This window comes from Mustela lutreola, chromosome 7, assembly GCF_030435805.1.
Source record: "Mustela lutreola isolate mMusLut2 chromosome 7, mMusLut2.pri, whole genome shotgun sequence".
Taxonomy (NCBI): Eukaryota; Metazoa; Chordata; class Mammalia; order Carnivora; family Mustelidae; genus Mustela; species Mustela lutreola.
The window spans coordinates 68033362-68059773 of NC_081296.1; the positions used below are offsets into that span (position 1 = coordinate 68033362).

General features: G+C 37.2%; 1 protein-coding gene across 25 annotated transcripts in view; it reads left to right on the top strand.

The window, feature by feature from the left end:
• MGA (MAX dimerization protein MGA) overlaps positions 1–26412 on the top strand; it is a 170479-nt gene that overhangs the window by 133764 nt on the left and 10303 nt on the right. For 5 of the 25 annotated variants that reach the window (XM_059181225.1, XM_059181221.1, XM_059181220.1 and 2 more), the window contains exons 10-19: positions 4391–4617; positions 5636–5812; positions 6415–6487; positions 7781–8295; positions 10504–10801; positions 12076–12687; positions 16212–16502; positions 16689–18205; positions 21241–21371; positions 24969–25020. In XM_059181225.1, coding sequence (XP_059037208.1) covers positions 4391–4617; positions 5636–5812; positions 6415–6487; positions 7781–8295; positions 10504–10801; positions 12076–12687; positions 16212–16502; positions 16689–18205; positions 21241–21371; positions 24969–25020 — 3893 coding nt within the window. Of the gene's footprint in view, positions 1–4390; positions 4618–5635; positions 5813–6414; positions 6488–7780; positions 8296–10503; positions 10802–12075; positions 12688–16211; positions 16503–16688; positions 18206–21240; positions 21372–24968; positions 25021–26412 lie in introns of those variants that run through there. The other 20 variants (XM_059181226.1, XM_059181232.1, XM_059181227.1 and 17 more) reach the window with 20 other exon arrangements.

Below are 26412 nucleotides of genomic sequence, written 5' to 3' on the forward strand. Positions count from 1 at the left end.
ATTTTGAGTTAATATTTTTATATGTGGTGTTATATAAGGATCCAGTTTCACTCTTTTGCATGTGGATACCTAGTGTTCCCAGCACCTTTTGTTGAAAACACTGTCCTATTTGTACGGAATGATCTTGGTTGGCACTGTTGTTCAAAAATTAATTGACCGTATATGCAAGGATTTATTTTTGGGCTTTCTGTTGTATTCCATTCGTCTGTTTGTCTGCCTTTATGTTGGTCCTACACTGTTTTGATTATGGTAGTTTTGTAGTAAGTTTTGAAATCAGGAAGTGTGAGTACTCCAGTTTTGTTTTGGTCCTAGATTTTTTTTGGCTAGTCACATGAGTTGAGATTCCATATGAATTTCAGAATGAATTTTTCTGTTTGTGCAAAAAATGTCATTATGATTTTAATGAGGATTGCACTGAATCTGTAGATTGCTTTGAGTAATATTGACATTTTAATGTTAAATCTTAAAATCCATGAGCATGGGGTGTGCTTCTTTTTCTGTTGTGTTTAATTTCTTTCAGAAGTGTTTTGTTTAATTTCTTTCAGAAGTGTTTTGTGGTTGTAATTGTCTAAGTCTTTATTTCCATGTGGAGGAATTTTGCAACAGTGTTGGTAAAGGATATTGGTCTGGATTTTTGTTAAATGTCTTTGGGTTTGGTATCAGAGTAATGTTGGCCTCATAGAATGAGTTGGGAAATGTACCCTTTTTCATTTTTTGGATAAGTTTTACAGTGATTGAGATATTTGTCCTTAACGTGTTCAATAGAATTTATCAGTGAAGCTTTCAAGTCCAGGGCTTTTTCAGTGGGTTTTTGATTAGTGATTCAGTCTCCTTACTAGTTTTTAGGTCTGATTGGCTGTTTCCCCTGGGTAGATTTTGTATTTCTAGGAATTTGTTCATTTCATTTAGGTGGTCCAGTTTGTTGGTTTACAGTTTTTTATAGTGCTTTCTTGTAATCTTTTTTATTTTTGTAGAATTAATTTCATTTTGGATTTAGTCATCTGAGTCCACTTTTTTTTCTTAGTCTGTCTAGGTAGTATAATAGTTTTGTTGATCTCTCTGAATAAGCAACTTTTGGTTTCATTGATTGTCTTTATTTTTCTATTACATATTTCATTTATCTCTGTTCTAATCTTTATTTTCTTTTTATTTAGCTTTGTTCCTTTTTCCTAGTTCTTTTGTTGGGTCCCCCAATAATGGGTCCATGGTCAAAGGAGCGAGACTGATACAAAGGGAAGGTCAAGCAAAGCTTTATTTCGCGCCAAGCATTAAGAATCAAACCGACCAGCAAACAGACCATTCGGGGCACCTCTTACAGAGAGGGCGACCCCTCCCTGCCTCACAGACTAACTTTTTATAGAGCAAAGACCATGGTGGTTGAACCTGGCCACACACAGGTGGCCAATGAGATTGCAACACACAGAGAAAGCTGCACAGTCATGCTAGGTCACACACGGGTGGCCAATTGAACTAAAGTTCACCCCATAGTAGCTATTTTGAACTAGCCTATCACCTTGGTCAGAATTGATGCCTTTCAAAAGGTGCCCAAAAGGTGGGGCCCACACTCCTAGGGGGACAGTATGCATACTCCACTGATTGGATGTCTCCACCAGACCCGACTCATTCCTGATTCTCGGGCTGTTATCTCCACCTGATCTGACCCACCCTTGTATTTGAGCTTTGTTACCTAGGACTGGTTTTCCTGGACTTGCTTTTAAGTAAGTTCCCCTGGGGGAGCAGGGTCAATATAAGTTTTACTGTATAAACAACAAAATGGCTGTTCAACTGGGGTGGGGAGGCTCTGGCTGAATAGGACCTTAAACTTTAAGTTGTAAAGCTAGGTTGTTAATTTGGGAGGTCTTTCTTGTTTTTTAATGTCATTTAGAGCTGCTATGTTTTTCCTATAAAACCACTCCTGCTTTGTCTGTCGTTTTGGTGTGTTGTATTTTTGTTTTCCTTTGTCTCTCAGTATCTCCTGATTTCCTTTGTTGATTTCTTCTTTAATCCATTGATTGTTTAAAAGTGTGTTGTTTAATATCCACAGTTTTGTGATTTATCCAGTGTTCTTTTGTTACTGATTTCTGACTTCATCCTGTCCTAGGCAGAGAAAGTAATTTGCATGATATCTTTTTAAATCTCTTCAGACTTAATTTGTGACCTAACATGTGATCTATCCCAGAAGATATGCAGTTGGAGAAGAATGTGTGTTCTCTTGTTGGGTAGGGTGTTCTGTATATGCCTTTTAGATCGAGTTAGTTTGGCGCTCCTGGGTGGCTCAGTGGGTTAACCCTCTGCCTTTGGCTCAGGTCCTGATCTCAGGGGCCTGGGATCGAGCCCTGCATGGGGCTCTTTGCTCAGCAGGGAGCCTGCTTCCCCCCTCTCTCTCTGCTTGCCTCTTTGCCTACTTGTGATCTCTCTCTCTCTCTCTGTCAAATAAATAGATCTAGTTGGTTTATTGTGTTGAATCCTCTGTTTCCCTACTTATTTTCTATCCGTTATTGTGAGTGGGGTTTTGAAGTCTCCAGGTATTATTGCAGAACTGTGTGTTTGTGCCTTTAATTCTTTTCAGTTTTTGCTTCATATATTTTGATGGGTTGTCATTAGGTATGTTCATGTTTATAATTGTTACTTGTTCTGGATGTATTGAAACTTTTATTAATACATAATGTTCTTTTTTTGTCTCTTGCAACTTTTTTTTTTTTTTTAAGATTTTATTTTGAGAGAGTGAGAGCGCCCAAGTAGGGGGAGGGGCAGAGAGTGTGGGAGAGAATCTCATGCATATTTATCGCTGACTCTTCAGCCCATTGTGGGGCCTGATCTTGAGATCATGACCCAAACCAAAACCAAGATAAGAGTTGGATGCTTAACCGACTGAGCCACCTAGGCGCCCCAGCTTTTTTAAATTTAATATTTATTTTGTTTGATATTAGTGCAGCCACTCCTACTCTTTTTTTGGTTATCATTTTCAGGGAATATCTTTTCCTAGCCTTTCACTTTCAACTTGTTTGTGTCTTTGGATCTTGTGTCTTGTGTGGACAAGGTATAACTAGATCATGTGTGGGGTTTTTTGTTTTTTATTTTTAAGGTTTTATTTATTTATTTGACAGGGAAAGAGGTCACAGGTAGGCAAAGAAGCAGGCAGGGGGTGGGAAGCAGGCTCCCTGCTGGGCAGAGAGCCTGTTGTGGGGCTTCATCGCAGGACCCCAAGATCATGACCTGAGTCAAAGGCAGAGGCATAACCCACTGAGTCACCCTGGCGACCAGATCAAGTGTTTTTATCAGTTTTTCCAGTCTGTCTTTGATGGGAGAATTCAATGCATTTATGTTTAAAATAATGACTGATAGGAGGAACTTCTGTCATTGTGCTTTCTTTTTCTTATTCATCTTGTATTTGTTGTGTATGCCTTGAAGCCTTTTGGCCCTTATTTCCTACATTATTATTTTTTGTGTTTAGTAGGTATTTTGTAGTGAATTTTTCCGATTCTTTCCTTGTTTTCTTTAATGTATACTGTGTAACTATTTTCTTTGTGGTTACCATGGGATTACATTTAATATTCTAAATTTGTAAGACACTAGGTCGAATTTATGTAATTTAACTTCAATAACATGCAGAAATTCTCCTTTACACCTCCATCCCTACCCTTTTCAGTTGCTGATGTCACAGTTTTACAACTTTATACATTGTTCAAAAAGATAAACTAAAACTTTAAAAAAATACTAATTTTCCAAATTATCTAGAAAACAATTTCAAGTTACAAACCAAAATTAAAGTAATAATAGCTTTTACACTAATAAATTTTTTTTCCTCTTAAAAGTATTAGTCTCTTAAATCCTCTAGGAAACAAAGTACTGAAAGACCCCTCCCCTAGAAGATAGATAGGATAACTAACCACTTGTTTGCTTTTCTGTGAACCGCTGGCTTTTAGGCGTAAATTAGGTTATTAATTGCTTATTAATTGCTCTTTTGCCCTTCTGTAACTGCTTGGCTTATAGAAATAATAGAAGACGCCATGATGGCATTCCTACCTTCCCCCTTCTTGTTCCCCCTCCCTGCCTCTCTCCTCCCGCACGCGGGCCCTCAGAACCAATCAGCTTGTTCCCCCTTCCCGCCTCTCTCTTCGCGCGCGCGGGTCCCCAAAGCCAATCAGCAAACCGGGTCTTTCAGTACAGCTGCAAATTACTGTTATATTAACTTTGTATTCAACAAATATTTGGTTAATAGATGAATAAATTAAGGTATATGATGGCAACTAAAGGTTTTTTAGGGGGCATCTGTTAGATCGTTTTAATGAGTTACTGCTTTCTGTGAGGGAACACATTTTGTTTTGGAAATGCCTCTGAACTTTTGTTGCCAAAGTCACTTAAAATCTTACCCGTCTCTTTTGTTAAGCTATATGTGAAACAGAGCCTGAACAGCCGGTTCGACATTACCCATTATGGGTGAAAGTAGAAGGTGAAGTAGATCCAGAGCCAGTTTATATCCCAACACCTTCTGTCATTGAGCCTATGAAGCCATTGTTGTTGCCTCAGCCAGAAGTTTTACCTGCTACTGTGAAGGGCAAAGTGCTCGCTGGAATTAAACCTGCACGGGCATATACTCCCAAACCCAATCCTGTGGTAAGCCCAGATTTTCATCTTTTGCTGCAAGTTACAAAAGTCATTTGTAGAGATAATGGATTTCAATGAGATTTTTGGTTTGTATTCTGTGAATCATTCTGCTTTTAAGTAATACACCTGTGAGCATCAATTTTTAATTAGCTTAATTGCTGGAACTTTAAATGTCTTTAAAAGTGGAGTGAATATACTAAGAATTCCTACTGTTTTTAAGGATAGCCAGATCTCTATTCAGGAAGATCATATAAAGTTGTGTTCAAAAGTGTTTTAAAGATCCTGTTCTTAGTCCTATAGTGTAGAATATTGAGTAATTGAGATGTAGTGCATACATATTTTTAGTAGGAAAGCATTTGGAAAAGCTGTAAGAAGTAACTCATCTTTTTAAAGCCGACTTCTTTATATACAGTAACAGTAAAGATTTAAGTAATAGTTGATATATGACTGTGAAGATTGATAGGTAAAAGAGCTGATGCTTTTTCTGTTAAGAGCTTAAGCATTTCTGATGATTAAATCCATTTCAGTCTTAAAGATGTCTTAGTGTGGTGCTGTTCAATGTGTTCTTTGTGCTGATCCAAAACTACTTGTTACTAGGATATGATGAAATAAATATAGAAAATGGGAGTAAATATTTAGAAACTTTTACAGATACTTGATAGAATAATTTTATGTGTATTAAACTCAATACTAAAATACTTAGGCTTGTATTTTACATGTCTTTTGTTTTTCTAAAAACATTTTACAAAAGGATCAGTCTGTGTTGGATTGGTAATTCAGAAATGCATCCTCATTGCAGATTATTTGAGAAGCACTGCTCTGATGTGATCTGAGATTTCTTGGTAGAAAACCAGATCCTTTCTGACTGCCCACGACATTTAGCACATATTGATTCTACTCGTTAAAATTTGCATTTAAAAATTTCAAATGTTGTAATAGAGATAAAGATTAAACATTCTTTTCCTTTTGGAGTCTAGCATGTTTTTTACCCCACTGTATTGAATGTTTTGTTTTATGAAACTTACAGATTCGGGAAGAGGACAAGGATCCAGTGTACTTGTACTTTGAGAGTATGATGACTTGTGCCCGAGTTCGAGTATATGAACGAAAGAAAGAGGAACAGAGACAACCATCACCATCCCCATCCCCATCATTTCAGCAGCAGGGCTCATGTCAGTCTAGTCCCGAGAACTGTAGTGTAAAGGTGATTTACTTATTGCCTGATTTGTCTTTTTAACTTCCATTTCCCTGTTGCTAGTATTAGAATTTACATCACTATCAGAAAAATTTGGAGTCATTCTTGAGGGGCAGAGAAAGGTTATGTGATGATGTATCAGTTTGTTTCTCTGCATACTTGTTTTAGAGAACAATCCCTTAAGGTTATTTAAAGTACTATTTCTGAAGCTGAAGTAATTTTTAAAAGCTTAAACATTTCTGAGTTTTATTAAATCATTTTTCTGTGATTATTAGGATTAGTATCTGCATTAGTGATTTTTCAGATTAACTGAAGCTTGTTCTATTAAACATCGAATTTTTTGCCTTCTTTACTAGAATAAACTAAATATAAAGTGTGCTGTTAATTTTTTTCTTGGTGACTCAGTTACTGTCAAGGACATTAGAGAGCTAGGCTGTTTTTGCCAAGGCTTATATAATATGATAGTAATGCAGCTGTGCATATAGATGTGAAGCTGTTGACACTTGAGTCTTTCTGCTGTTTCAGGCTTCTTTCAGAGATTCAATGTCTATGTCCTAGTTTCTGTTGGTAATTATTTTGTGTTGAAGTATTTGTGTTATACCCTTCTTTAGGAGCCTGATTCTGAACAGCGGCCATTGAAACCAGTCACCTGTGACCTAGAGGATGATTCTGATAAATTGCAAGGTCTGTTTGAAAATTAAGTCTTAAGTCATTTTATAGTAATTATATGTATGGTAATAATCTGTATATGTATATATATATATATATATGTATGGTAATAATCTGCGCGCGCACACACACACACACACACACACACAAAACATTTTTACCTACCCCTTTTCTAGCTTCTTCTAAAAATGGAGATGATAGAGAAGTCTTTTCCTATTATTTGGACTGTTTATCACTCCTACTAAAAAAAAAAATAAAATTCATTCATGTTGATCTGGCACGTTATTTCATGAGACACTTAGGATATGTTTAATGATTCTCTCTCTTTTGTCTTTTTTTAAGATTTATTTATTAGAAACAGTACAAGTGGGGGGCAGGGGCAGGGGAAGAGAGAGAGTCCTTAAGCAGACTCCCAGCTGACCGTGGAGCCCAATGTGGGGCATGATCCCAGGACCCCGAGATCATGACCTGAGCCCAAATCAAGAGTTGGATGCTTAACTCACTGAGCCACCCAAGCGTGCCCCCTCTTTTTAATGGCATGATACACATGAAAAGTGGTATTATTTTTATAGCATATTGAGGTATTTGGGAGAGGCTGCTGGGGTAAAGAGAACCTGTCTGAGAACATAGCCACCTTGAAGGCTGAGTGCATCTATATCCTGACATACTTGTAATTAGCACAGTGGTTGGGAGACTGTGCTGTAGAAATCAGTGAAACAGACATCCAGTTAACACATTGCTATGAATATAAATACCTGGTGAGCTAAATAATCTGCACATAATGTAGAAATGGAGCAGTCATATCTAGTGTCACAGAAGTAATTCAGAAGTATTTGCAGTAGAAACTAGAAGTAGAATACACTTGTTCTTTAGGATTGAATCTAGCTATCACATGTTACAAAGCGTCTTGCAGGTGTCTTTGCTTTTCCTGTATGGATAGCAGAACACCAAACTATATCAAGTCTTAACCTTGGTTATAGGTCATGCTTTGTTTGCAAGGTGTAACACTTTCTTATATAATAGTTATGGCTTTTGGAGCGGTCTTAAAGTGAGACTCTTTTTTTATTAGTGACCCCAAGCAGCAGGATATCCTATTATAGTATGATTCTCTGGAATATTCCTTTTTCATGGAAAAGTCCCAAATTGTGAGTTGTTAAATTACCACTGGAAGTACGTGGGATTCAGACACTGGGCAAGTGCTCAATTTCTGTGCTATTGGCACTTTTCTGAGAACCCAGAGAAAATAAAATCTTTTAAAGTTCAGTACAAAATGCTATGATGCAGAAATATCTTTCAATTCCTTATCAGAGAAAAGCTGGAAGTCTTCCTGCAATGAAGGGGAATCCTCTACCTCCTATGTGCATCAGAGGTCACCAGGTGGTCCCACCAAACTGATAGAAATCATCTCAGACTGCAACTGGGAGGAGGATCGGAACAAGATTTTGAGCATCTTATCCCAGCACATCAATAGCAACATGCCACAGTCACTTAAGGTGGGCAACTTCATCATTGAGTTGGCTTCTCAGCGAAAGAGCCGGGGTGAGAAGAACCCTCCTGTTTATTCTTCTCGTGTGAAAATCTCTATGCCATCATGCCAAGACCAAGATGATATGGCTGAGAAATCTGGATCAGAGACTCCTGATGGTCCATTATCCCCTGGGAAAATGGATGATATCTCTCCTGTGCAGACAGATGCCCTGGATTCAGTGAGGGAGAGATTACATGGAGGCAAAGGTCTGCCTTTTTACGCAGGGCTTTCTCCTGCAGGGAAGCTTGTGGCCTATAAACGTAAACCCAGTTCAAGCACATCTGGGCTTATCCAGGTGAGAATTGCCTTTAATCTGGATGTAGCACCTTTTTCTACTTAGGTAACATCTTGATTTTTCAGAGCCCTTTGTGGGCCTTATATCATTTATCTTCACATTTCCTGGGAACTGGGTGACAAACATCTCTTTTTGTAATAGGCCTAGTTTATAAATGCATACCTAGAGTAAATTTTTGACACATTTATAAACGAACTGTGGAGCCCTATATTAGCTCATGATTTTATTTCTATCTTCTCAGAAAGTTCCTGACTCTCAAAATTTTACTGCTTGGGCTCTGCTGATACTTAGACAACTATAGTAAGGAGTTCCATCTAGTTCTTGGGATTATTATTATTAATAAATAGCTTTCAAAACAAAACAAGGTGAAATTGATTGTAAGGTAGTAGTGTATGGTTGGAAACTTGGAGAAAATTTTAGTTTTGCAAGGTGTTATTGAAAAGTATAAAATTTCTAAAAATTGCATTTTTTTTCTTGATTTGGTCCATAGTAGGGTTCTTGCTAATATGATGATTGTCATAGTACAAATAAATCCTCGTTGTTTAGTAATTTAGACAGGTTATATTAGTAAAATTACACCGGCATCTAGAAAATCCTTTGGAAGGAGAAGTTTTGAAGTAAAATGTAATTTTAGTAAAAAGGTTTTCTCCTCTTGCTCAGTGATATTAAATGCACTTTTATGTCAGAGTAGCAAATGGGTGGAAGTGTCTGACATGCTTGCCAAGGTTACTTGACTTTACTAGCTTGACCACTTCTCTGGGCTGTGGGCTGTTCCATTAATATGACTCTTTCACTTATCTACTTAATTAAAAACTTTTTATTGCAGTTTATTCTTGATGGTGCTATGTAACTGGTTCTTTTGGTATTTCTTGAGGGGAACAGTGTTTTCTTATTTATTGTTTTGATACTTTGAGAACAGAGACTTGAGCTCATTTCTAGTGAGACTTGGGGACCCCCCCCAATACAGGTATAGAAATTTGTGTTCTCTCCTGTCTCGGACTCAGAAAGCCACCGTAAAATACAAATTTGCCTAAGTAGTCAAGCCACTGTAATGTAGGCTTTAGGGAAGCTGTTGAATAGTCTTCACAGCAAGTCCCAAAGGAGAAGATGAGGTATCTTAGACCTCCAGAGACCCTGAAAAACTACAGTAAACTTTCCTTTAGGTTGGAAAGATCACATTCTTTATATCAAACTCAAGGCAGAGATATTTCTGATCTATCTGGGAATAATTGTGGTTTCATTTAAGTAGTAAAGAGTAATTTTTGTCTTTGAGGAGAGGTTGGCTTGCTGTAGCTCTTCTCTTTACCAGTTTCCTATTACTTTAGAGAGTAGGGGTTTCTCCACCACACTTCACCCTCTCCCCCTTTTCAGTGATGGAAAGGAGGAACAGAAAAGGATGTCTTCTCTAGTCACCCAGGAATAGGACTTTGAGAACATGGGTAAGAAATTAGAGAAGGTTTTTTTTTTCCTTTTCTTTTTAAAAAAACAATTGTGCAGTCTCAGATGGACAGTGTGTCAGCTCAGGCAGTAGAGAAAAATCTTTACCTCATTTATTGATTACTTGTTCTGGTGGCCAGTGATTGTTTCTAAAGTTATAATTGAGTTTCTTCTAGCTCTTTTCTTGAGCTCAAGTTTTGTCCAAGACGTAACAGAATCTTCAAAGTTGAGGGTTTTAAAGACTGAAGGGGACCTTTTGGCTTAGGATATTATAACAATGGCTTTCTTAAAACTTAAAAGTAGATTCACCATATATTTTTCAAATATGAAGGATGCTTGAAGGGACCCTTGAGAGGGCTTCACTGTGCCTCCTTGGTCTTGTCAGAGAGATTCTGGGGAACACAGCTATTCATTTTTTGGTGGTGATTGTTAATAGTTTAACCAGAATTGCTTAAGTAAAACTGTTGGATGATTCCTTAGATTTGACTGTGCCTCTCACATATCTAGGAGCAGATATTGATGAACTAAGTAGTCTGTTTCCAAACTACCAAAATGAAGATGAGATTAGTTCAGAATATGAGATGGCAGCTTTTTTTTTTCCCACCTTCTAATACTCAGATTATGTATCAAATGGAAAAAGTTCATTTCTTTTTCCCTTTAAATCTGAAGAATAGACTTTTAAAACCTTGTAAAAATGAAACCCCTGTCAAGGGAGATAAGTTAGCAAGAGAATTTTATCTTTACAGAATTTCTCTTTGCCACTTGTTTCAGGTTAATGGTAAGAGTTACCCGCAGGCTAAGTTGCTATTGGGACAGATGGGGGCATTGCATCCAGCCAATAGGCTAGCTGCTTATATCACAGGCAGGTTGCGACCCTCAGTCCTGGACCTCTCAACCCTCAGTACTGTCATCTCCAAGGTAGCATCCAATGCCAAGGTGGCTGCATCCAGGAAACCACGTACCCTGTTGCCTTCAACATCCAATTGCAAAACGGCATCCTTCTCTGGCGCTACAACAAATCACCCTGGGAAGAATCTGAAGGCATTTGTCCCGGCAAAAAGACCGATTGGTAAGTTGGACTGTATATATATATATTTTAGAAAGGCCTGTGCCTTGGTGCTTGGCCAGTGGATACAAGTATAGAGGTTGTGAAAATTAGAGAAATATATAATTGGCATTGTTCTTATTCTTGATGTCTGTCTTGCCTGATCTTGTCTGTTTTTGGTAATTCTTCCTGACCACCTATGATAGTAGATGAACTCTAGTTAATAGTTATTTCTAGACTTTTAGGCTGGTTTTATTAATACAGAAAAGACTTAGATTTTTTATTTTACTTTTAAAAAAGGAAGACTTACTCTTAAATACTTTACCTACTTTAATATTTCTTTTATGGGCCCTGGTATTTTTGTAACCAGTCATATATATGTTCCTTGAACTTAAGAAACCAAGGAGCTAGCAAATCCAAGGGGGTTGAGTTTGTGTAGTATAGGCTTAGAATAAAAAGCTCTTGAAAAACATAAGTTGGAAGTGTTGCTTTATTCTATTCATCCTGTTCTGTGAAAACCTCATTTGTTTAATATTTCAATGCTGGAGTCTGTAATAAACTACTTTCTGAAAGCATTTTGTGTTATAGCATTGCGAGTATATGTAGTCAGTTTATTGAATAATTCTTTTTGTTGTTCAGATCTGTTTAGGACTATAAGTGTCCATTGCTGTATTCTTATTCCTGTAATGGGAAATTGAAATAATCCGGCTGAATGCTGGAGTTATATGAAGATGGAGGACAAGCATTGTATGCCTTAAAAAGACCCCATTTTACTATTTTTAAAGTAGCTCTAACTGGTGATTTTAAGTCCTATCCTGCTCTCTTTTGAAAAGTGTCTTTATACACTTCAGAAATATGTAAAACTTAACTGTCTCATAAGAGGATAGCAGTTACAAAGACGTGGAGGTGCTGGGACAGGAGGAAGTGGTGAAACAAGTTTTAAAATTAGAGTTAGGGGAAGAAAAATCTCCTTACGATGTTCTTCACTGTATTAGATGATGAAGTTGTGTGCTGCTATATTGCCTTTTTAGTGTCCTGGCAATTTGGCTATATTGCACCGTCGAAAGAATCTTAGTAGAAACACCTAGTTTTAATCCCTTTCATAGTATTATAAAGGTTTGGTTTGGGTTGAGAGAAGTGTGTGATTTCTGTGGGTGGAAATTGGCACATATCATGCCGGTAGGTAGTACCTGTAAGAAATTGACCCAGTGGTGCACAATAAATGTTGATAAACACAATCACTAAGAGGATAAAATATGAGAACTGAAGATATTTGACCTGCAAATTTTTATTTGCAGCGGCTCGACCCTCTCCTGGTGGTGTGTTCACACAGTTTGTGATGAGTAAAGTTGGAGCCCTGCAGCAGAAGATACCTGGAGTTAGCACACCCCAACCCCTAACAGGGCCACAGAAGTTCAGTATCAGACCTTCTCCAGTAATGGTCGTCACACCTGTGGTTTCTTCTGAGCCAGTTCAGGTGTGCAGCCCTGTGACTGCTGCTGTCACTACTACCACCCCTCAAGTGTTTTTAGAGAATGTTACTGCTGTGACACCTATGACTGCTATTTCTGACGTGGGAACTAAAGAAACTACTTATTCTTCTGGTGCCACCACTGCAGGGGTTGTTGAGGTTTCTGAAACTAATACCAGCACCCCTGTAACACCTTCCCAGTCTACAGCCACTGTGAACCTTATCAAAACGACTGTGGCTTCAGTTGCTTTTCCTAAGTCTTTGGTAGCATCTCCTCCAACTATAACTCTTCCTGTTGCTTCCACTGCCTCCACCTCCATAGTCGTGGTGACCACAGCTGCATCTTCCTCCATGGTGACCACACCAACTTCATCTCTGGGCTCTGTTCCCATTATACTCTCGGGAATTGATGGGAGTCCACCAGTGAGCCAGAGACCAGGTAAGGCCTAGATGTTACTAGCTGGTTTACCTACCATACAACTGTTTATATCACTTACCGTTTTGTTAGGATTACGGCTATATCAGGGTAACAGTGTAGGTGTTTCTGCTGTAACATGATACATGGATTCCTGAAAACCTTGACCTTCTGCAAAACTAAACACTGAAAATAATAGACCTCATGGTTAATAAAGGGTTAGGACAAATCACTAAAAATCTCTGCAACTTTGTAACCAGAGCACTGATAAAAACCATAACTGGTACTTTAGAGATAAATTGAACAGCCTTGACAGATGGTTTAGTGTGGAGCTGGAGATTTTCTGAGGAGATTAAAAATACTCAAAAAAATTGTAATGGAAATACTGGCTGAATCTGAAATAATGTATGTAGGAGTGGAGTTCTGAGCCAGTAGAGCTGCCATCAAGATGGGCACAGCACGAAGTGTACTTCTGTGTGCTGAGAGCTAGGTCTGTACGTCTCTGAGGAGGGAGGGAACCCAAATGTAGGTATTCCTTTCTGGGGGGTGGGGGTGGGGACTGTGTGTGCTTCTTTTTCTTTTTATTTTTTAAAAGATTTTATTTATTCATTTTCCAGAGAGAGAGCATGTGCACACATGCGCATGCACACAAGCAGAGGGGAGCCAGCCACAGGCAGAGGGAGAAGCAGGCTCCCTGCTGAGCAGGAAGCCTGGTGTGGGGCTCCATCCCAGAACCTAGGATTATGGGATAATGACCTGAGCCGAATGCAGATGCTTAACTGACTGAGCCACCCAGAAGTCCCTGTGTGTGCTTCCTTTTAATTAAAAAAGAGAACAGAGGGCTTTTGCCATGCTACAGCCAGGCTAAGGGCTTTTCTCTCCTTACTGAAGATTAAGACCCTAAGTCCTTTTACCTAGTAAAAATCATTTTTGTGAATCCAACCAATTCCTATATACTACTGACATTATCCTTCTATTTATTATTTTGTATGAACTGACTGAGATAGAAATAAGGAGGCATATATCTTTGTTTAGGAATCTATATGTTTATCAACTTTTCAGTTAAAGTTTTTTTGTAGGCTTATGTTAAGTGAATATAAAATAGGAATATCCTACACTTGGCTAATTTTTTATATCCTAATTCAACCAGCTAAAATAAATGGTTCTCTTAATGTTCTCAGAATTACTATGTAAGAGTGAGAGACTTCATAGGACTTAAGGGGAAATAAGTAGGCAACAATAATTCTTTGGTTATTCATATTTTTCCTACTAAGTATTTTTGCATTTAGTGACAAAGTCCAAATCTCTATCAGTGTTTTAGGAATGAAGTGATGTGGGAGTTAGTTTAAAGTTGAAGGTCTTTCCAAAGGATAAATGAAACATGGATTAAATTTGTTATCTTCTGCTTCTCCCCATATATAAAGATTAAAAATGATTAGTTTAATATGCAGTTTCAGAACTGAGATTGTTGTTGATAAAGCCATTTTGATTTCCTATTGGATCTCAAGGTTTATATCTTGTCATATTTTAACTTGAGATTTTTCTAAACGATACGGATTCCAACCCTTTTCCTTACTTCTGTCATGAAACTATAAAGTAGTTTGTTTAGCTTTTTGTGGTTTGCTGTTTCTCAGATTTCAGTCATTTGGAATATACATTCAGGTTATGTTGCTCTGATTCTCATTTGTACTATTATTGACTTAATATTCTTATTTAAATAAACTGCTTTGTTTGCTTAAATGTATTTTTAGAAGGAGCTATTTTACTGTAATTGGAAACCAACATTACTTGTCCTAACAGAGGTTTACTCCATAAATAAATACATTAGAAACAATAATAAAAAGAAATACATTGTAGCTAGCTACCATGTTAATATGTAGCTTGCACTCTGTTAATGAAGAAACCTAGAAAATGCTGATGTAATATCAAAGACTAGTATTTTCTTCTGTATATAATCAGAAGATTAAAATTGAAAAAGAAATTACTTTCTGACAGCATGATATGGTGATATACTATATCCATATACCATCTAAAAATATCTTCTGTAATACCACTTGAGGAAATATTAATGTTAACAGATTTTATTAACTGCTCTTTTTAAAATGGAGCTGACTCTGGTAACTTCTAAGTGTGTGTAATTTCGTTTTAAGTTCGTAAAGAGGATTCCCAACTTGGGTACTTAGACAGATGTCTGTGACTTTTTCATTTAACTTATTTTTCTTTTCCATTCTTAGCCCTCACCTGCATGTGAATAAATACTTGCATATTTTGTGTCTGTTAAAGGTTGCTTTCGTTCTCTGAATTAAGAGTGCTTTGGGTTTGAACCACTCTCTAAAATGTTAGAAATGTTCAGGAAATTAAGAATGCTTTAACGTGTTTCTTAATTCGTGTAAGGTGGATGTTTTTAATTTAAGTTGCACCTTCCCCCAACAGTTTGGTCTTTGTGTTTTATTTCACTTTCAAGAGTAGTTCTGGATCTTACATATAATTTGTCATGTAAATGTTAGGAGCATAATTTCCTTTTAGAAGTTGGATATATTTTGTGGGTAGAGTACTTATCTGATAGTGTCACATGTTAAACTGATTCGTTTGGTTTGTTGATTTTTTTTATTTAGCGACAAACTAATGAAAATATTTATTAGTATTGTTAAATAAGTTCACTAATTTGAATAGTAATGTTAGATTAGTTTCATTTCTGCCCAGCATCACCGTCACTCCTGTCTTTTCATCCCCATGACCAAAAATCTGTCTGTAGATTGTTCGTATTATTATTTTTCTGTCTTCAGTATTTCTAAATATCTCTTCCAAACATTGAAGTGGGACTTTAGGTACTATTAATGATTTGAAATTTTTTAAAATTCACATCTTTTGCATTAAATTTTTGCTTTTTCTGTTTGTTTTAAAACTATCTTTTGCCTCTTCCTAACCAGGCTTTATTTCCCTGCTTCTTTGATGTCTCTTAATTTCATTCCATTTTTTGGGGGTATGTATTTTTTTTTCTTCTGAAAAATAATTTCCACATATCTTTACGCTTTGGTTATTTGTCAGTGTATTTTAAAAGCCAAGGAGTTTTTTAAGCCTCGTGATTTTTAGTCCTTGACTTTATCTTACTTGAGTGTGACCTATGAAATGAAGTCGTAATTTTATTGTTAATGACCTGAATTATAAAGTTGAAGAGCATTTTATCATGAATGATCTGTTTAATTTTAATGAGAATCGAGATTTAGAGGCCTGCCATGTTTTTCATTAGGCAGAGGCATTATCTCTTTAAATGCACCTCTTGACAACTGATGCTTTTTTCCTTTCTTTTTTTTTTTTTTTAACCATTCTGAGCATAAGGTCCTACAATGTCTTGATAATTGGGTTTTAAGATAAATTGTTCTCCGCCATAGGACTATTAAGTAACGTATGATAGAGGTACAGGATTTCACCAACTGTACAATTCAAATTAGAAATTATTTATAGTGTGGTCAGATCTTATGTCCTAATAGTTTTTTCTGTATGCATTAAAGTGAACTGATACTATGTTTCCGTTTTCTGTTTTTCAGAAAATGCCCCTCAGATTCCAGTGGCTACTCCTCAGGTCTCTTCTAACCCAGTGAAACGTACTGGACCTCGATTGTTGCTGATTCCAGTGCAGCAAGGTTCTCCTACTCTTAGACCTGTTCCAAACACACAGCTTCAGGGGCATCGGATGGTCTTGCAGCCTGTTAGGAGCCCAAGTGGGATGAATCTGTTCAGGCATCCTAACGGGCAGATTGTTCAGCTCCTCCCCTTGCATCAGCTTCGAGGCTCTAATACCCAGCCCAACTTACAGCCTGTTATGTTTCGGAACCCAGGTATAAAACTGGAGATCTTTCTGATGAGTTTTTCTTTTGTTGAATCATTTGGCCGTATGGGATGTTAATACACCAGGATTTCTTAGTCTCTTATTAGAGTTAACCTGCCAAAAAGAAAAGCATGCCTTGAAAGTCTTTATACAGGCAGTGATAATTAAAAAAAAAAAAATTTTTTTTTCTTATCAGGTTCTGTGATGGGAATCCGGTTACCCACTCCTTCCAAACCTTCAGAGACTCCACCATCTTCTGCTTCGTCCTCTGCTTTCTCTGTTATGAATCCTGTAATTCAGGCTGTTGGGTCTTCTCCAGCAGTGAATGTTATCACTCAGGCACCATCATTGCTTTCTTCTGGACCTAGTTTTGTGTCTCAGTCTGGTACATTGACCCTGAGGATTTCCCCTCCTGAACCACAAAGCTTTGCAAGTAAAACAGGCTCTGAGACCAAAATAACCTATAGTTCAGGAGGGCAGCCTGTTGGTACAGCCAGTCTTATTCCTCTCCAGTCTGGTAGTTTTGCTTTGTTGCAGCTCCCTGGACAAAAGCCTGTTCCCAGTTCTATTCTTCAACATGTCGCTTCTCTTCAGATGAAAAGAGAGTCTCAGAGTGCAGACCAGAAAGATGGAACAAGCTTTTTAAAAAGAGAGCAGGATACTAAGAAGGCCCTGCAGTCAGAAGGAGAAGCTATAGATTCTGGAGCTAATGTAATAAAGCAAAACTCTGGGGCTGCTGCGTCAGAAGAAATCCTGCGTGATTCCTTGGTAGATGGGGGTGATCATTTAGATGAAGAATCCCTTACAGAAGAGAGTCCTATAATTGTTAAACCTTCTCAGCACTCCTGTATCACTGGGTCACACACAGGTGAAGACTATAAAGATGTTGATGAAGAGTATGGGATTAGAAATCATAATAATTCCAAAGAAAAACTGACTGTTCTAGAAGTTAAGACCATTTCCAAAAAAGCCAGCAATGTGACAGTCCAAAGTGTAAGTAGTATACAGCTTAAAAAGCTTGGTGATGTGAAAGTGGAACAGCAGAAAGGATTAGAAAATCCAGAGGAAAAATCAAATGAATTTCCAGTCTTCTCTAAGGAAGAAAGTAAACTCGAATTATCAGGGAACAAAGTTGTGGAGCAACAATCTATTCCACAGCCAGAGGCCAAGGAGAAGGGATGTGGAGACTCTCTGGAGAAGGACAGTATTAGGGAGAGATGGAGAAAACACCTGAAGGGCCCTCTGACCCAGAAATGTGTTGGAACTTCACAAGAATGCAAGAAAGAGGCAGATGAGCAGTTAATTAAAGAAATAAAGACCTGTCAGGAAAATTCTGATGTGTTTCAGCAAGAACAAGGCATCTCTGATCTACTTGGAAAAAGTGAAACTACTGAAAATGTCAGAGTTTTAAAAACTGAATGTGATTCTTGGAGTAGGATTTCTAGTCCTACAGCCTTCTCCAGTGTTCCGCGGAGAGCCACAAAAGGGAGCAGAGGGGAAGGACATTTTCAAGGTCACTTACTGCTGTCAGGAGAACAGATACAACCAAAGCAAGAGAAGAAGGGTGGGCGAAGCAGTGCTGACTTGACTGTTTTGGATTTGGAAGAGGAGGATGAGGAAGATGAGAATGAGAAAACCGATGATTCTATTGATGAGATTGTGGATGTTGTTTCTGACTACCAGAGTGAGGAGGTTGATGATGTAGACAAGGTGGTGAGCCCATTTTTGTTGTGACTGAAACCTCAAGAATTTAAAATGATTTATTAGAGACAGTAGCTTTTCCAGAAGATCACTAAGACTTGATACATTGATTTGGATTCCTAGGTTTAGATCATGATTAAATGACTTCGTAGTTTTTAGGCTATGTCAGTCAAGTAACATTTATTGAGCTTATATTGTTCTTTGAGACGTACCTGCTATTATGGAAAGGCTGGCTTATGCCTTTGGGGGATAGATGCTTGAGAGTGCTTTCAAGTTAGGTTAAAAAAAAAAAAGAATTCCTGAAACTCCTGCTCCTATTTTTCTCAGGTTTTTTGTTAGTTTTGGTTTTTTTGTTTTGTTTTTGACATTTTCTGTGTGAAGCGATTATAACCTGTCTGGTAGCTACATAAAGAACAGGGAAGGGTGGCCTTACCACCAGTGGAGAACTACTGCTTACATTTAGAGAAAGGTTTCTCTTTTTTGGAGAAAAATGGAAAATACCATTTAATATTTTATTATCACCCTGCCCTAAGTTGCTTTTTTTTTATTTTGGTGCTTTCTTTTTGCTTTTGATGATTTCTAGAGTTTATGTTCTAAACTTTGGTCATCTTCCTTTGTAATATGACTTTTATAATTTTCACAACCATTTTTTCTGAAGCCGTTTTTCTAGACTTCTGCTTAAGGTTTTAACCCTATCTAAGTAAGAAGCATATAGGGCAGGAGTTGGACAGACTTTTTCTGTAAAGGGCTGGATTGTTAACATTTTAGACTTTGTAGGCTGGATGGCTTGTTGTTGGCAACTGGTTGCTGTTACAGCATGAAAGCAGCCATAAACAATAGTAAGTGAAAGAGTGTGGCTGTGCTCCAGTAAAACTTGTATTTACGAAAACAGATGGCAGGCTCTCGTATGCTGACGCCTGACAATGGGGTTTGATGTAAAACATAAGGAGATTGTAGCCAGCTGCCTGTAGGATGCCCTTAAATCTAAATCATGTCCCTCTCACTAGGAGCAGATAATATGGCCCTCTGAGGTGATCATCATGCATTTGGTTGTTTCAGAATCTCACTTCATGAGATTCAGTCTCTGTGTTACCTGGTCCTTCTCTGTTAATGCCTAACTGCCTTATGCAGATAAAATATAACAGGAAGATTAGTATTTTAAAACTCAAAAATGTTTAAGTATTCTAATGTTCCTGTGTTGGTTATTTCTTTACCTCGGTTGTCTCATTTGTAAAACGAGGATCTAGCTCTACTATTAGAGGATTCTATATACATTTGCCTTATTCTATTTGTAGCCTCATCCTTTTTGAGGACAGATAACCTATGGGTAGCTGAAGAATCTGAATTCATTGAGTTTAAGAGTTAGATTGCAGAACTTCTTGTGCTTTTTGTGGAATCTCCCATTGTAAGTCAGCCTGGATAAGCATCAGACCAAAGACAGTCCAACCTTAAAACCAGTGAAAACTGTTGCTCTCAGTAGAACCGACTTAACAGAAGCTTTAAAGTGTCATAATCAAGGGATTGGGTTTCCTAATAGGGAATCTGACATACAAGGTACAGAAACCTTTTTAAAAGTACAGGCATTATAATAAATGGTCTGTCAAATCTAAATTCTGTACTGTATTTCTGTACCTGTCTGACACATAGAATATTTTTGTGCATGTGATTAGCATTATACTGGAATAGTTAAGGAAAGTAGTGAGTAGCCTCTTTAATTTAATCTTCCATTGTGAAGTTTATTGGATATTATTTATAAAGCCTTCAGTTAAAGCCATGCTGTAGGCAGACATTCTTCAGTTTAAACACCATAAAGCATCTACCTACATTATAATTCAGACTTTTTAGATTCTGTCTACTAGTTAGATTCTGTCAACTCTGTTGATTTAGCTTCCTAGAGTTAATATATATTGTTCACATTGTTTAAATTTAATAGACATTGTTTGAATTGGGGACCATAATTGATGGCTTGCATTTAGTGTCTGTCAGCCTTATGGAACCTATAATTCATGGGGGTAAGTAATTTTTCCATCAAGTTTAAACAGAATTAATAAGGTGATTGGGATGCTTCATTTAAGTTGTGCCTCTCAGGTATAGTACTGTTATAAACAGATAACATATTTCCAGTTTAGTTTCTGGCATAGTAAACACCACTTTTAAAGGTGGACTTAAGTATATCTACATATTCCATAATTTCTATAATCTGGTGTTAACATAAAATAATACAGTGAGTTTCCATGACAGGTGCTCAATAAATGCTCACTGATAGACTTTTTAAAAAAATTTTATGTGTTAGAATGTGCATGCACATGCACGTGCATGAGTGGAGGAGGAGCAGAGGGAGAGGGACCAGCAGACTCCCGAGCTGAGCGTGGAGCCCAGTGTGGGGCTCGATCTCACACCTCTGAGATCATGACTTAAGCTGAAATCGAGAGTTGGTTGTTAAATCGACTGAGCCCACCTGGGCAGCCCAACTTTGTTTTTTTTTAACTGTACAGTAAGTTTGGGCTTTTTTGGTATCTGAAATTCCTCAGAAGCTCTCCTTGTGTGTGATTAAGAGGCTTAGAAGACTGACTCTGGGCTATATTCTGTTTTCATATCTGCCTTGAGTGTATTTTTGTGGGTATGTGATAAGGGGTTAGCCATGAAGCACTCGTGAAGTAGAACATGAATTTTTCTCCTTTCCCTCTACCAGTCACAAAATTTTACTTCGCTGCTATTTAATCTTAAGATTTATGAAGCTTTAATATATTTGTACCTGAATTTTGTCCACTAGAAATAACACTGAAACATATACAGCCCTCTGGGGACTCTAGTGATGTCTGTTCAGTATGTATGATTTTTAATGTAGTGCTTGGTTGTTAGCTCTAACCATATGTTATCTTCTAACTCATTCCTTCTTAATGAAAAACAAGTTTGGTAACATTAGTATTCATGGTTTAAAATCAATGTTTGGCCCTGGTTGGTTTTATAAAGGGAGTATTTGGTAAGAAGGTTTAGGTATGTTTGTTTCCCAATACTTTATTTACTGTTGGATTGCTTTATTTCAGAATAACTGTGTAGAATACATTGAGGATGATGAGGAACAGGTGGACATTGAGACTGTAGAAGAGCTCTCTGAGGAAATTAATGTTTCCCACGTGAAGACCACAGCTGCCCAAACACAGACTTTCAAACAGCCGTAAGTCTTAATTTGTCTTTGGATTTTTGTTTTTTGTTATCGTTGTTTTGTTACCATAAACAAAATTAAATGTTCTTTTGAGGAGCTCTGGATAACTGACCTAGTTTCTTTATTCCTTTAGCTTTTTTCTGATTAGTAGGTGGAGGGGAGCTGGAATTCAGAGGTAATTAACTTGCCTTGGTTATTGCTAGAAGACCATGTGTGAATGTGAATAACCTACGCTTTTGGAGCCTGACACATGGATAGTAAAATAGTAGTTCTGTTTGTAGCTGTTTAACCTCGGGCGAGTCTTTAATCTGAGTCTTAGATTCTTTAGCTGTGAAATGAGGAAAATACCCCTAATTTGAAGTATTCTATAAGATCATGTATGTGACTAGGGTAACTGACACAAAAGTGGACTATACTCAACAGAAGTTAGTTCCTTTGTCTTTTAAGAATAGGCATTAAATTCTGAATTTGGTTACTTTGTTGGTTGAACAGGTGAGATACAGTTGGGCAATTTTTATGTGTTCAGATGAGATGAAAATAGAGTATGTTCAGGAAAATTTATTCCATTTTCTGTGTTAGTAAACCTTGTAATTTTTAGGGATTGGGGTGTGAGAGATTGATGGAAATAAGATAGAAGTCCTTATTTTGTGCCAGATGTGCTTTTCCTGTTATCTTTTTAACCACCATGTAAAAGAGTAATTCAGAAAGAGTAATTCTTCATCCCTGATGATGCTGAGAAAGTCTCAGGATGGGGACATAGGTCTAATAATTTTCTTCATTGCAGAGCTATTTGGAGACTATTTCAGCTGCCTGTTGGTTAAGGTTGAAAGAGTTTAAATCTTTTAACAATGTAATTAATTAGACTTAAGGTTAGCAGTATCGCTGGATTACATTGATTATACTAAAGTTGATTTTTCTGAACAATAGCAACAAACAAAAAAATACCATTTATAATAGAAAAAAACATATTTGGATTATTAACAAAAGCTGTGTAAAATTTTTATAAAATTACTGTAGGACATTGAAGATCAAGTCAATAAATGGAAAGATACCATCTTTTTAAATTTGTTTTAATTTTTTTATTAACATATAATGTATTATTAGCCCCAGGGGTACAGGTCTGTGAATCACCACCAGGTTTACACACTTCACAGCACTTAACCATACCATACACCTTCCCCAGTGTCTATAACCCCACCACCCTCTCCCTTCCCTCCTCCCCCCCAGCAACCCTCAGTTTGTTTTGTGAGATTAAGAGTCTCTTATGGTTTGTCTCCTTCCAGATCCTATCTTGTTTCATTTATTCTTTTCCTGCCCCCCAAGCCCCCCACGTTGCATTTCAACTTCCTCATATCAGGGAGCTCATATGATAATTGTCTTTCTCTGATTGACTTATTTCGCTAAGCATAATACTCTCTAGTTCCATCCACACCATCGCAAATGGCAAGATTTCATTTCTTTTGATGGCTGCATAATATTCCATTGTGTGTGTGTATATATATATATATATATATATATATATATATACCTACCACATTTTCTTTATCTATTCATCTGTTGATGGACATCTAGGTTCTTTCTATAGTTTGGCTATTGTGGACATTGCTGCTATAAACATTCAGGTACATGTGCCCCTTCGGATCACTACATTTGTATGGAAAGATACCATCTTAATGGGCTGGAACAATAAAAGGGTCAAGAATAACCAACACAGAGGACAAATTGCAAAGGAACAGATTGTTAAACATTTAAAAATTTCTCTTACTATACCATGAAAACTGTGAAAGGCAAATTAATAGTATAAGGAAAATATTTGCAGTACATGTTTGACAAAGGATTAGTATCAATGATATAAATAATTTTTTAAGTCAGTAAGAGAAAGATGAGGGAATAGGTAAGTATATAATGGATATCATAGGCAGATCACAGAAGAGGAAACCTGGACGAACAATAAACACATAAAAATTTGTTTAACCTCACAAGTATTTTGGGATATACAGATTAAACCACAGTGACTTCATTAGTTTACATCCATAAGATTGGCAAAAGTTGTGATTTCTCATCATACTGTTGTGTCTAATTGTGGAGCAGTCAGAACATACTGCAGGTGGGAGTATAAATTGTTATAACCATTTTGGAGAGTAGTGTGATATGACTGAAGTTGACTTCCACACCTTTCTTCTAACCAGCAATTCTACTCTTAGGTATATATAACCTGGAAAAGTTCACACATAGGTACAAGGGGCCATGTATGGGACTATGCACTGCAACATTGTTTGCCATTGAGAAAATTGGAAAGCAATCTAAACAATTATTAGAATTCTGAAAAATTTTGTAAACTTCATGCTTAGGGAACACTATATAGCAGTTAAAATGATTGAACTAGAACTGTGTCTGTCAATATCTCAGATGTAATGTTGAGTGAAATCAGATGAAGATATACCATAATATATAATGTTAAAAGTGCTACCTAGTATTTTCTATTTAGGGATATGTACATTCCTAGTAAAACTGCAAAGATATGCAAGGTTAAAACTCATTTTGAGGGCACCCAGGTGCCTCAGTCAGTTAAGCCTCCAGCTCTTGATTTTGGCTCAGGTCATGATCTCAGGGTCACGAGATCGAGTCTCACATTTGGCTCTGCACTCATTGCTGAGGCTGCTTGAGATTGTCCATCTCCCTCAGCCCCTCCCTTCCATTCATGCGTGCTCTCTACCCCCTCTTTCAAAATAAATAAATCTTAAAAAAAAAAAAAACCAAAAAACTCATTTTGAGAGTGTTCACCTACAAGAAAAAAGAGAGGAAGGAAATGTGATTGGGTGGGCTGTATTTTTTTGATGAATGGATAAAGAAGATGTGTGTGGTGGTATTCCACACATAGTGGAATATTCTTCAGCCATCAAAAAGAATGAAATCTTGCCATCTACAACCACATGCATGGATCTAGAGTGTATTTTGCTAAGCGAAATATGTCAGAGAAAGACAAATACCATATGATTTCCCTCATGTGTGGGATTTAAGAAACAAAACAGATGAACATATGGTACGGGGAGGAAAGAGGAAAACCTAAGAGACTCTTAGAGAACATACTGAGCCGTGGGCCGGGCAGCAGGGGGTGAGGGCGGGAGGGGGTGGCTAGATGGGTAATGGGTATTTAAGGAGGGCATTTGATAACGATGAGCACTGGGTGTTGTATGTAAGTGATGAGTCACTGAATTCTCCTCAAACTGGTACTTCACTGAATGTTAACTAAATAGAATTTAAATAAAAATTTGAAATAGAAAAAAGATTCCCTGTATATTTGAGATGTTTTATTTCTTGAGCTCAGTGGTAGACACCCAGATAGATGTTCATTGTATAATTTGTTTAAACAGGTTGTATATATGAAATATTTCATGGTTGAAAAAGTAATTTGCAGTTTTAGGGACTATTTGAATACTTAGAGGAAAAAGCATACTGTTGAAATAAATCATATTGCCCCATATCATCAGACCTTGACTAAAAGAAGCTGGTTATACTTTCAAACAGTTTGGGATGGCTTTGTTCAGTGAAATAGGTCTTGGGTTATTGAATTTCAGTAAGACATTGGAAAATATTGTCTTTACCTAGGTGCCGTACCCATATCTCTGCAGATGAAAAAGCTGCTGAAAGGAGTCGAAAGGTATTTACAATATATTTAATGGCAATAACGCAATTGATAACATTTGTCATTACAGTTGAAATAACATTCCTCTATTAGCTATGACTTTTCAGGGTTATTTGTGCCAGTGGGTTAATATAATTAGTTTTTTTTTTTTCCTTCATGAAATTATACTGTTGAAGTGCTTTTTTTCCTCTCTTAACTCTCTACTACTAAATAGAATATTTTAGAAGAATTAAAATGGGTACAGAGGGGCGCCTGGGTGGCTCAGTGGATTAAGCCGCTACCTTCGGCTCTGGTCATGGTCTCGGGGTCCTGGGATCGAGTCCCACATTGGGCTCTCTGCTCGGCAGGGAGCCTGCTTCTCTCTCTCTCTCTGCCTGCCTCTCTGTCTACTTGCGATCTCTCTCTGTCAAATAAATAAATAAAATCTTTAAAAAATAAATAAATAAAATAAAATGGGTACAGAGTTGATGAAAATTGATGTGCTTATTTGAAAACTAATCCTGTACTGTAATTGTATGATGTGAAAAAAGGCTGGCATTCTTTCTGTCTAGGCTCATGATTTTCAGTGAATAAAAAAATTAATTCTCTGAATGATGGCTAGAAATTCAAGGAGCCACTAAATTATGAGCCCTCTTTTGCTTTTCTTGATGTATTTGAGTGTATGATTTCATAGCACCATAATTAAGCAAGGTTCCCCTCCTCCCCACTTAGGCTAAGCGTGGAAGAGAGTTTGGTTGTTTAAACCATTTTCCACTTGTTTGTTTTTAGTTTAAGTAATATAAAACAGTGATGGATATGGGTTTGAGGTATTCAAGCCTTTTTAAAAACCACTGGGTGATTAGTTGGAGTTTGATCTGGTTTTGGGTGGACATTTTTTTTTTTTTTTAAAGATTTTATTTATTTATTTGACAGAGAGAAATCACAAGTAGATGGAGAGGCAGGCAGAGAGGGAGGAAGGGAAGCAGACTCTCTGCTGAGCAGAGAGCCCGATGCGGGACTCGATCCCAGGACCCTGAGATCATGACCTGAGCCGAAGGCAGCGGCTTAACCCACTGAGCCACCCAGGCGCCCTTGGGTGGACATATTTACATGATTATAATCATTTTGCATATATCACCGTATTTTTTCATTCATCCTAAAACATTTTTCAGATGTAAGAATTTTCATAATACCTTATGTACGTAAGCCACTATTTTGACCCCTAATTATTATGTGCAAATCATTTGTAGTGTCTTACTATATAATTAAATTTGATAATTTTGTATCTTGTATCTTTTCTTTTCCCATACTATACTAATGCACAATGAGTTTGACTTTAGGAAGACAGTGATTTTATGTAAGGGTTTTGGGATACTGTCAGGGTTAGATAAAGGCCTCCAGTGTCAGAAAGGAGTTAGAAACATCATA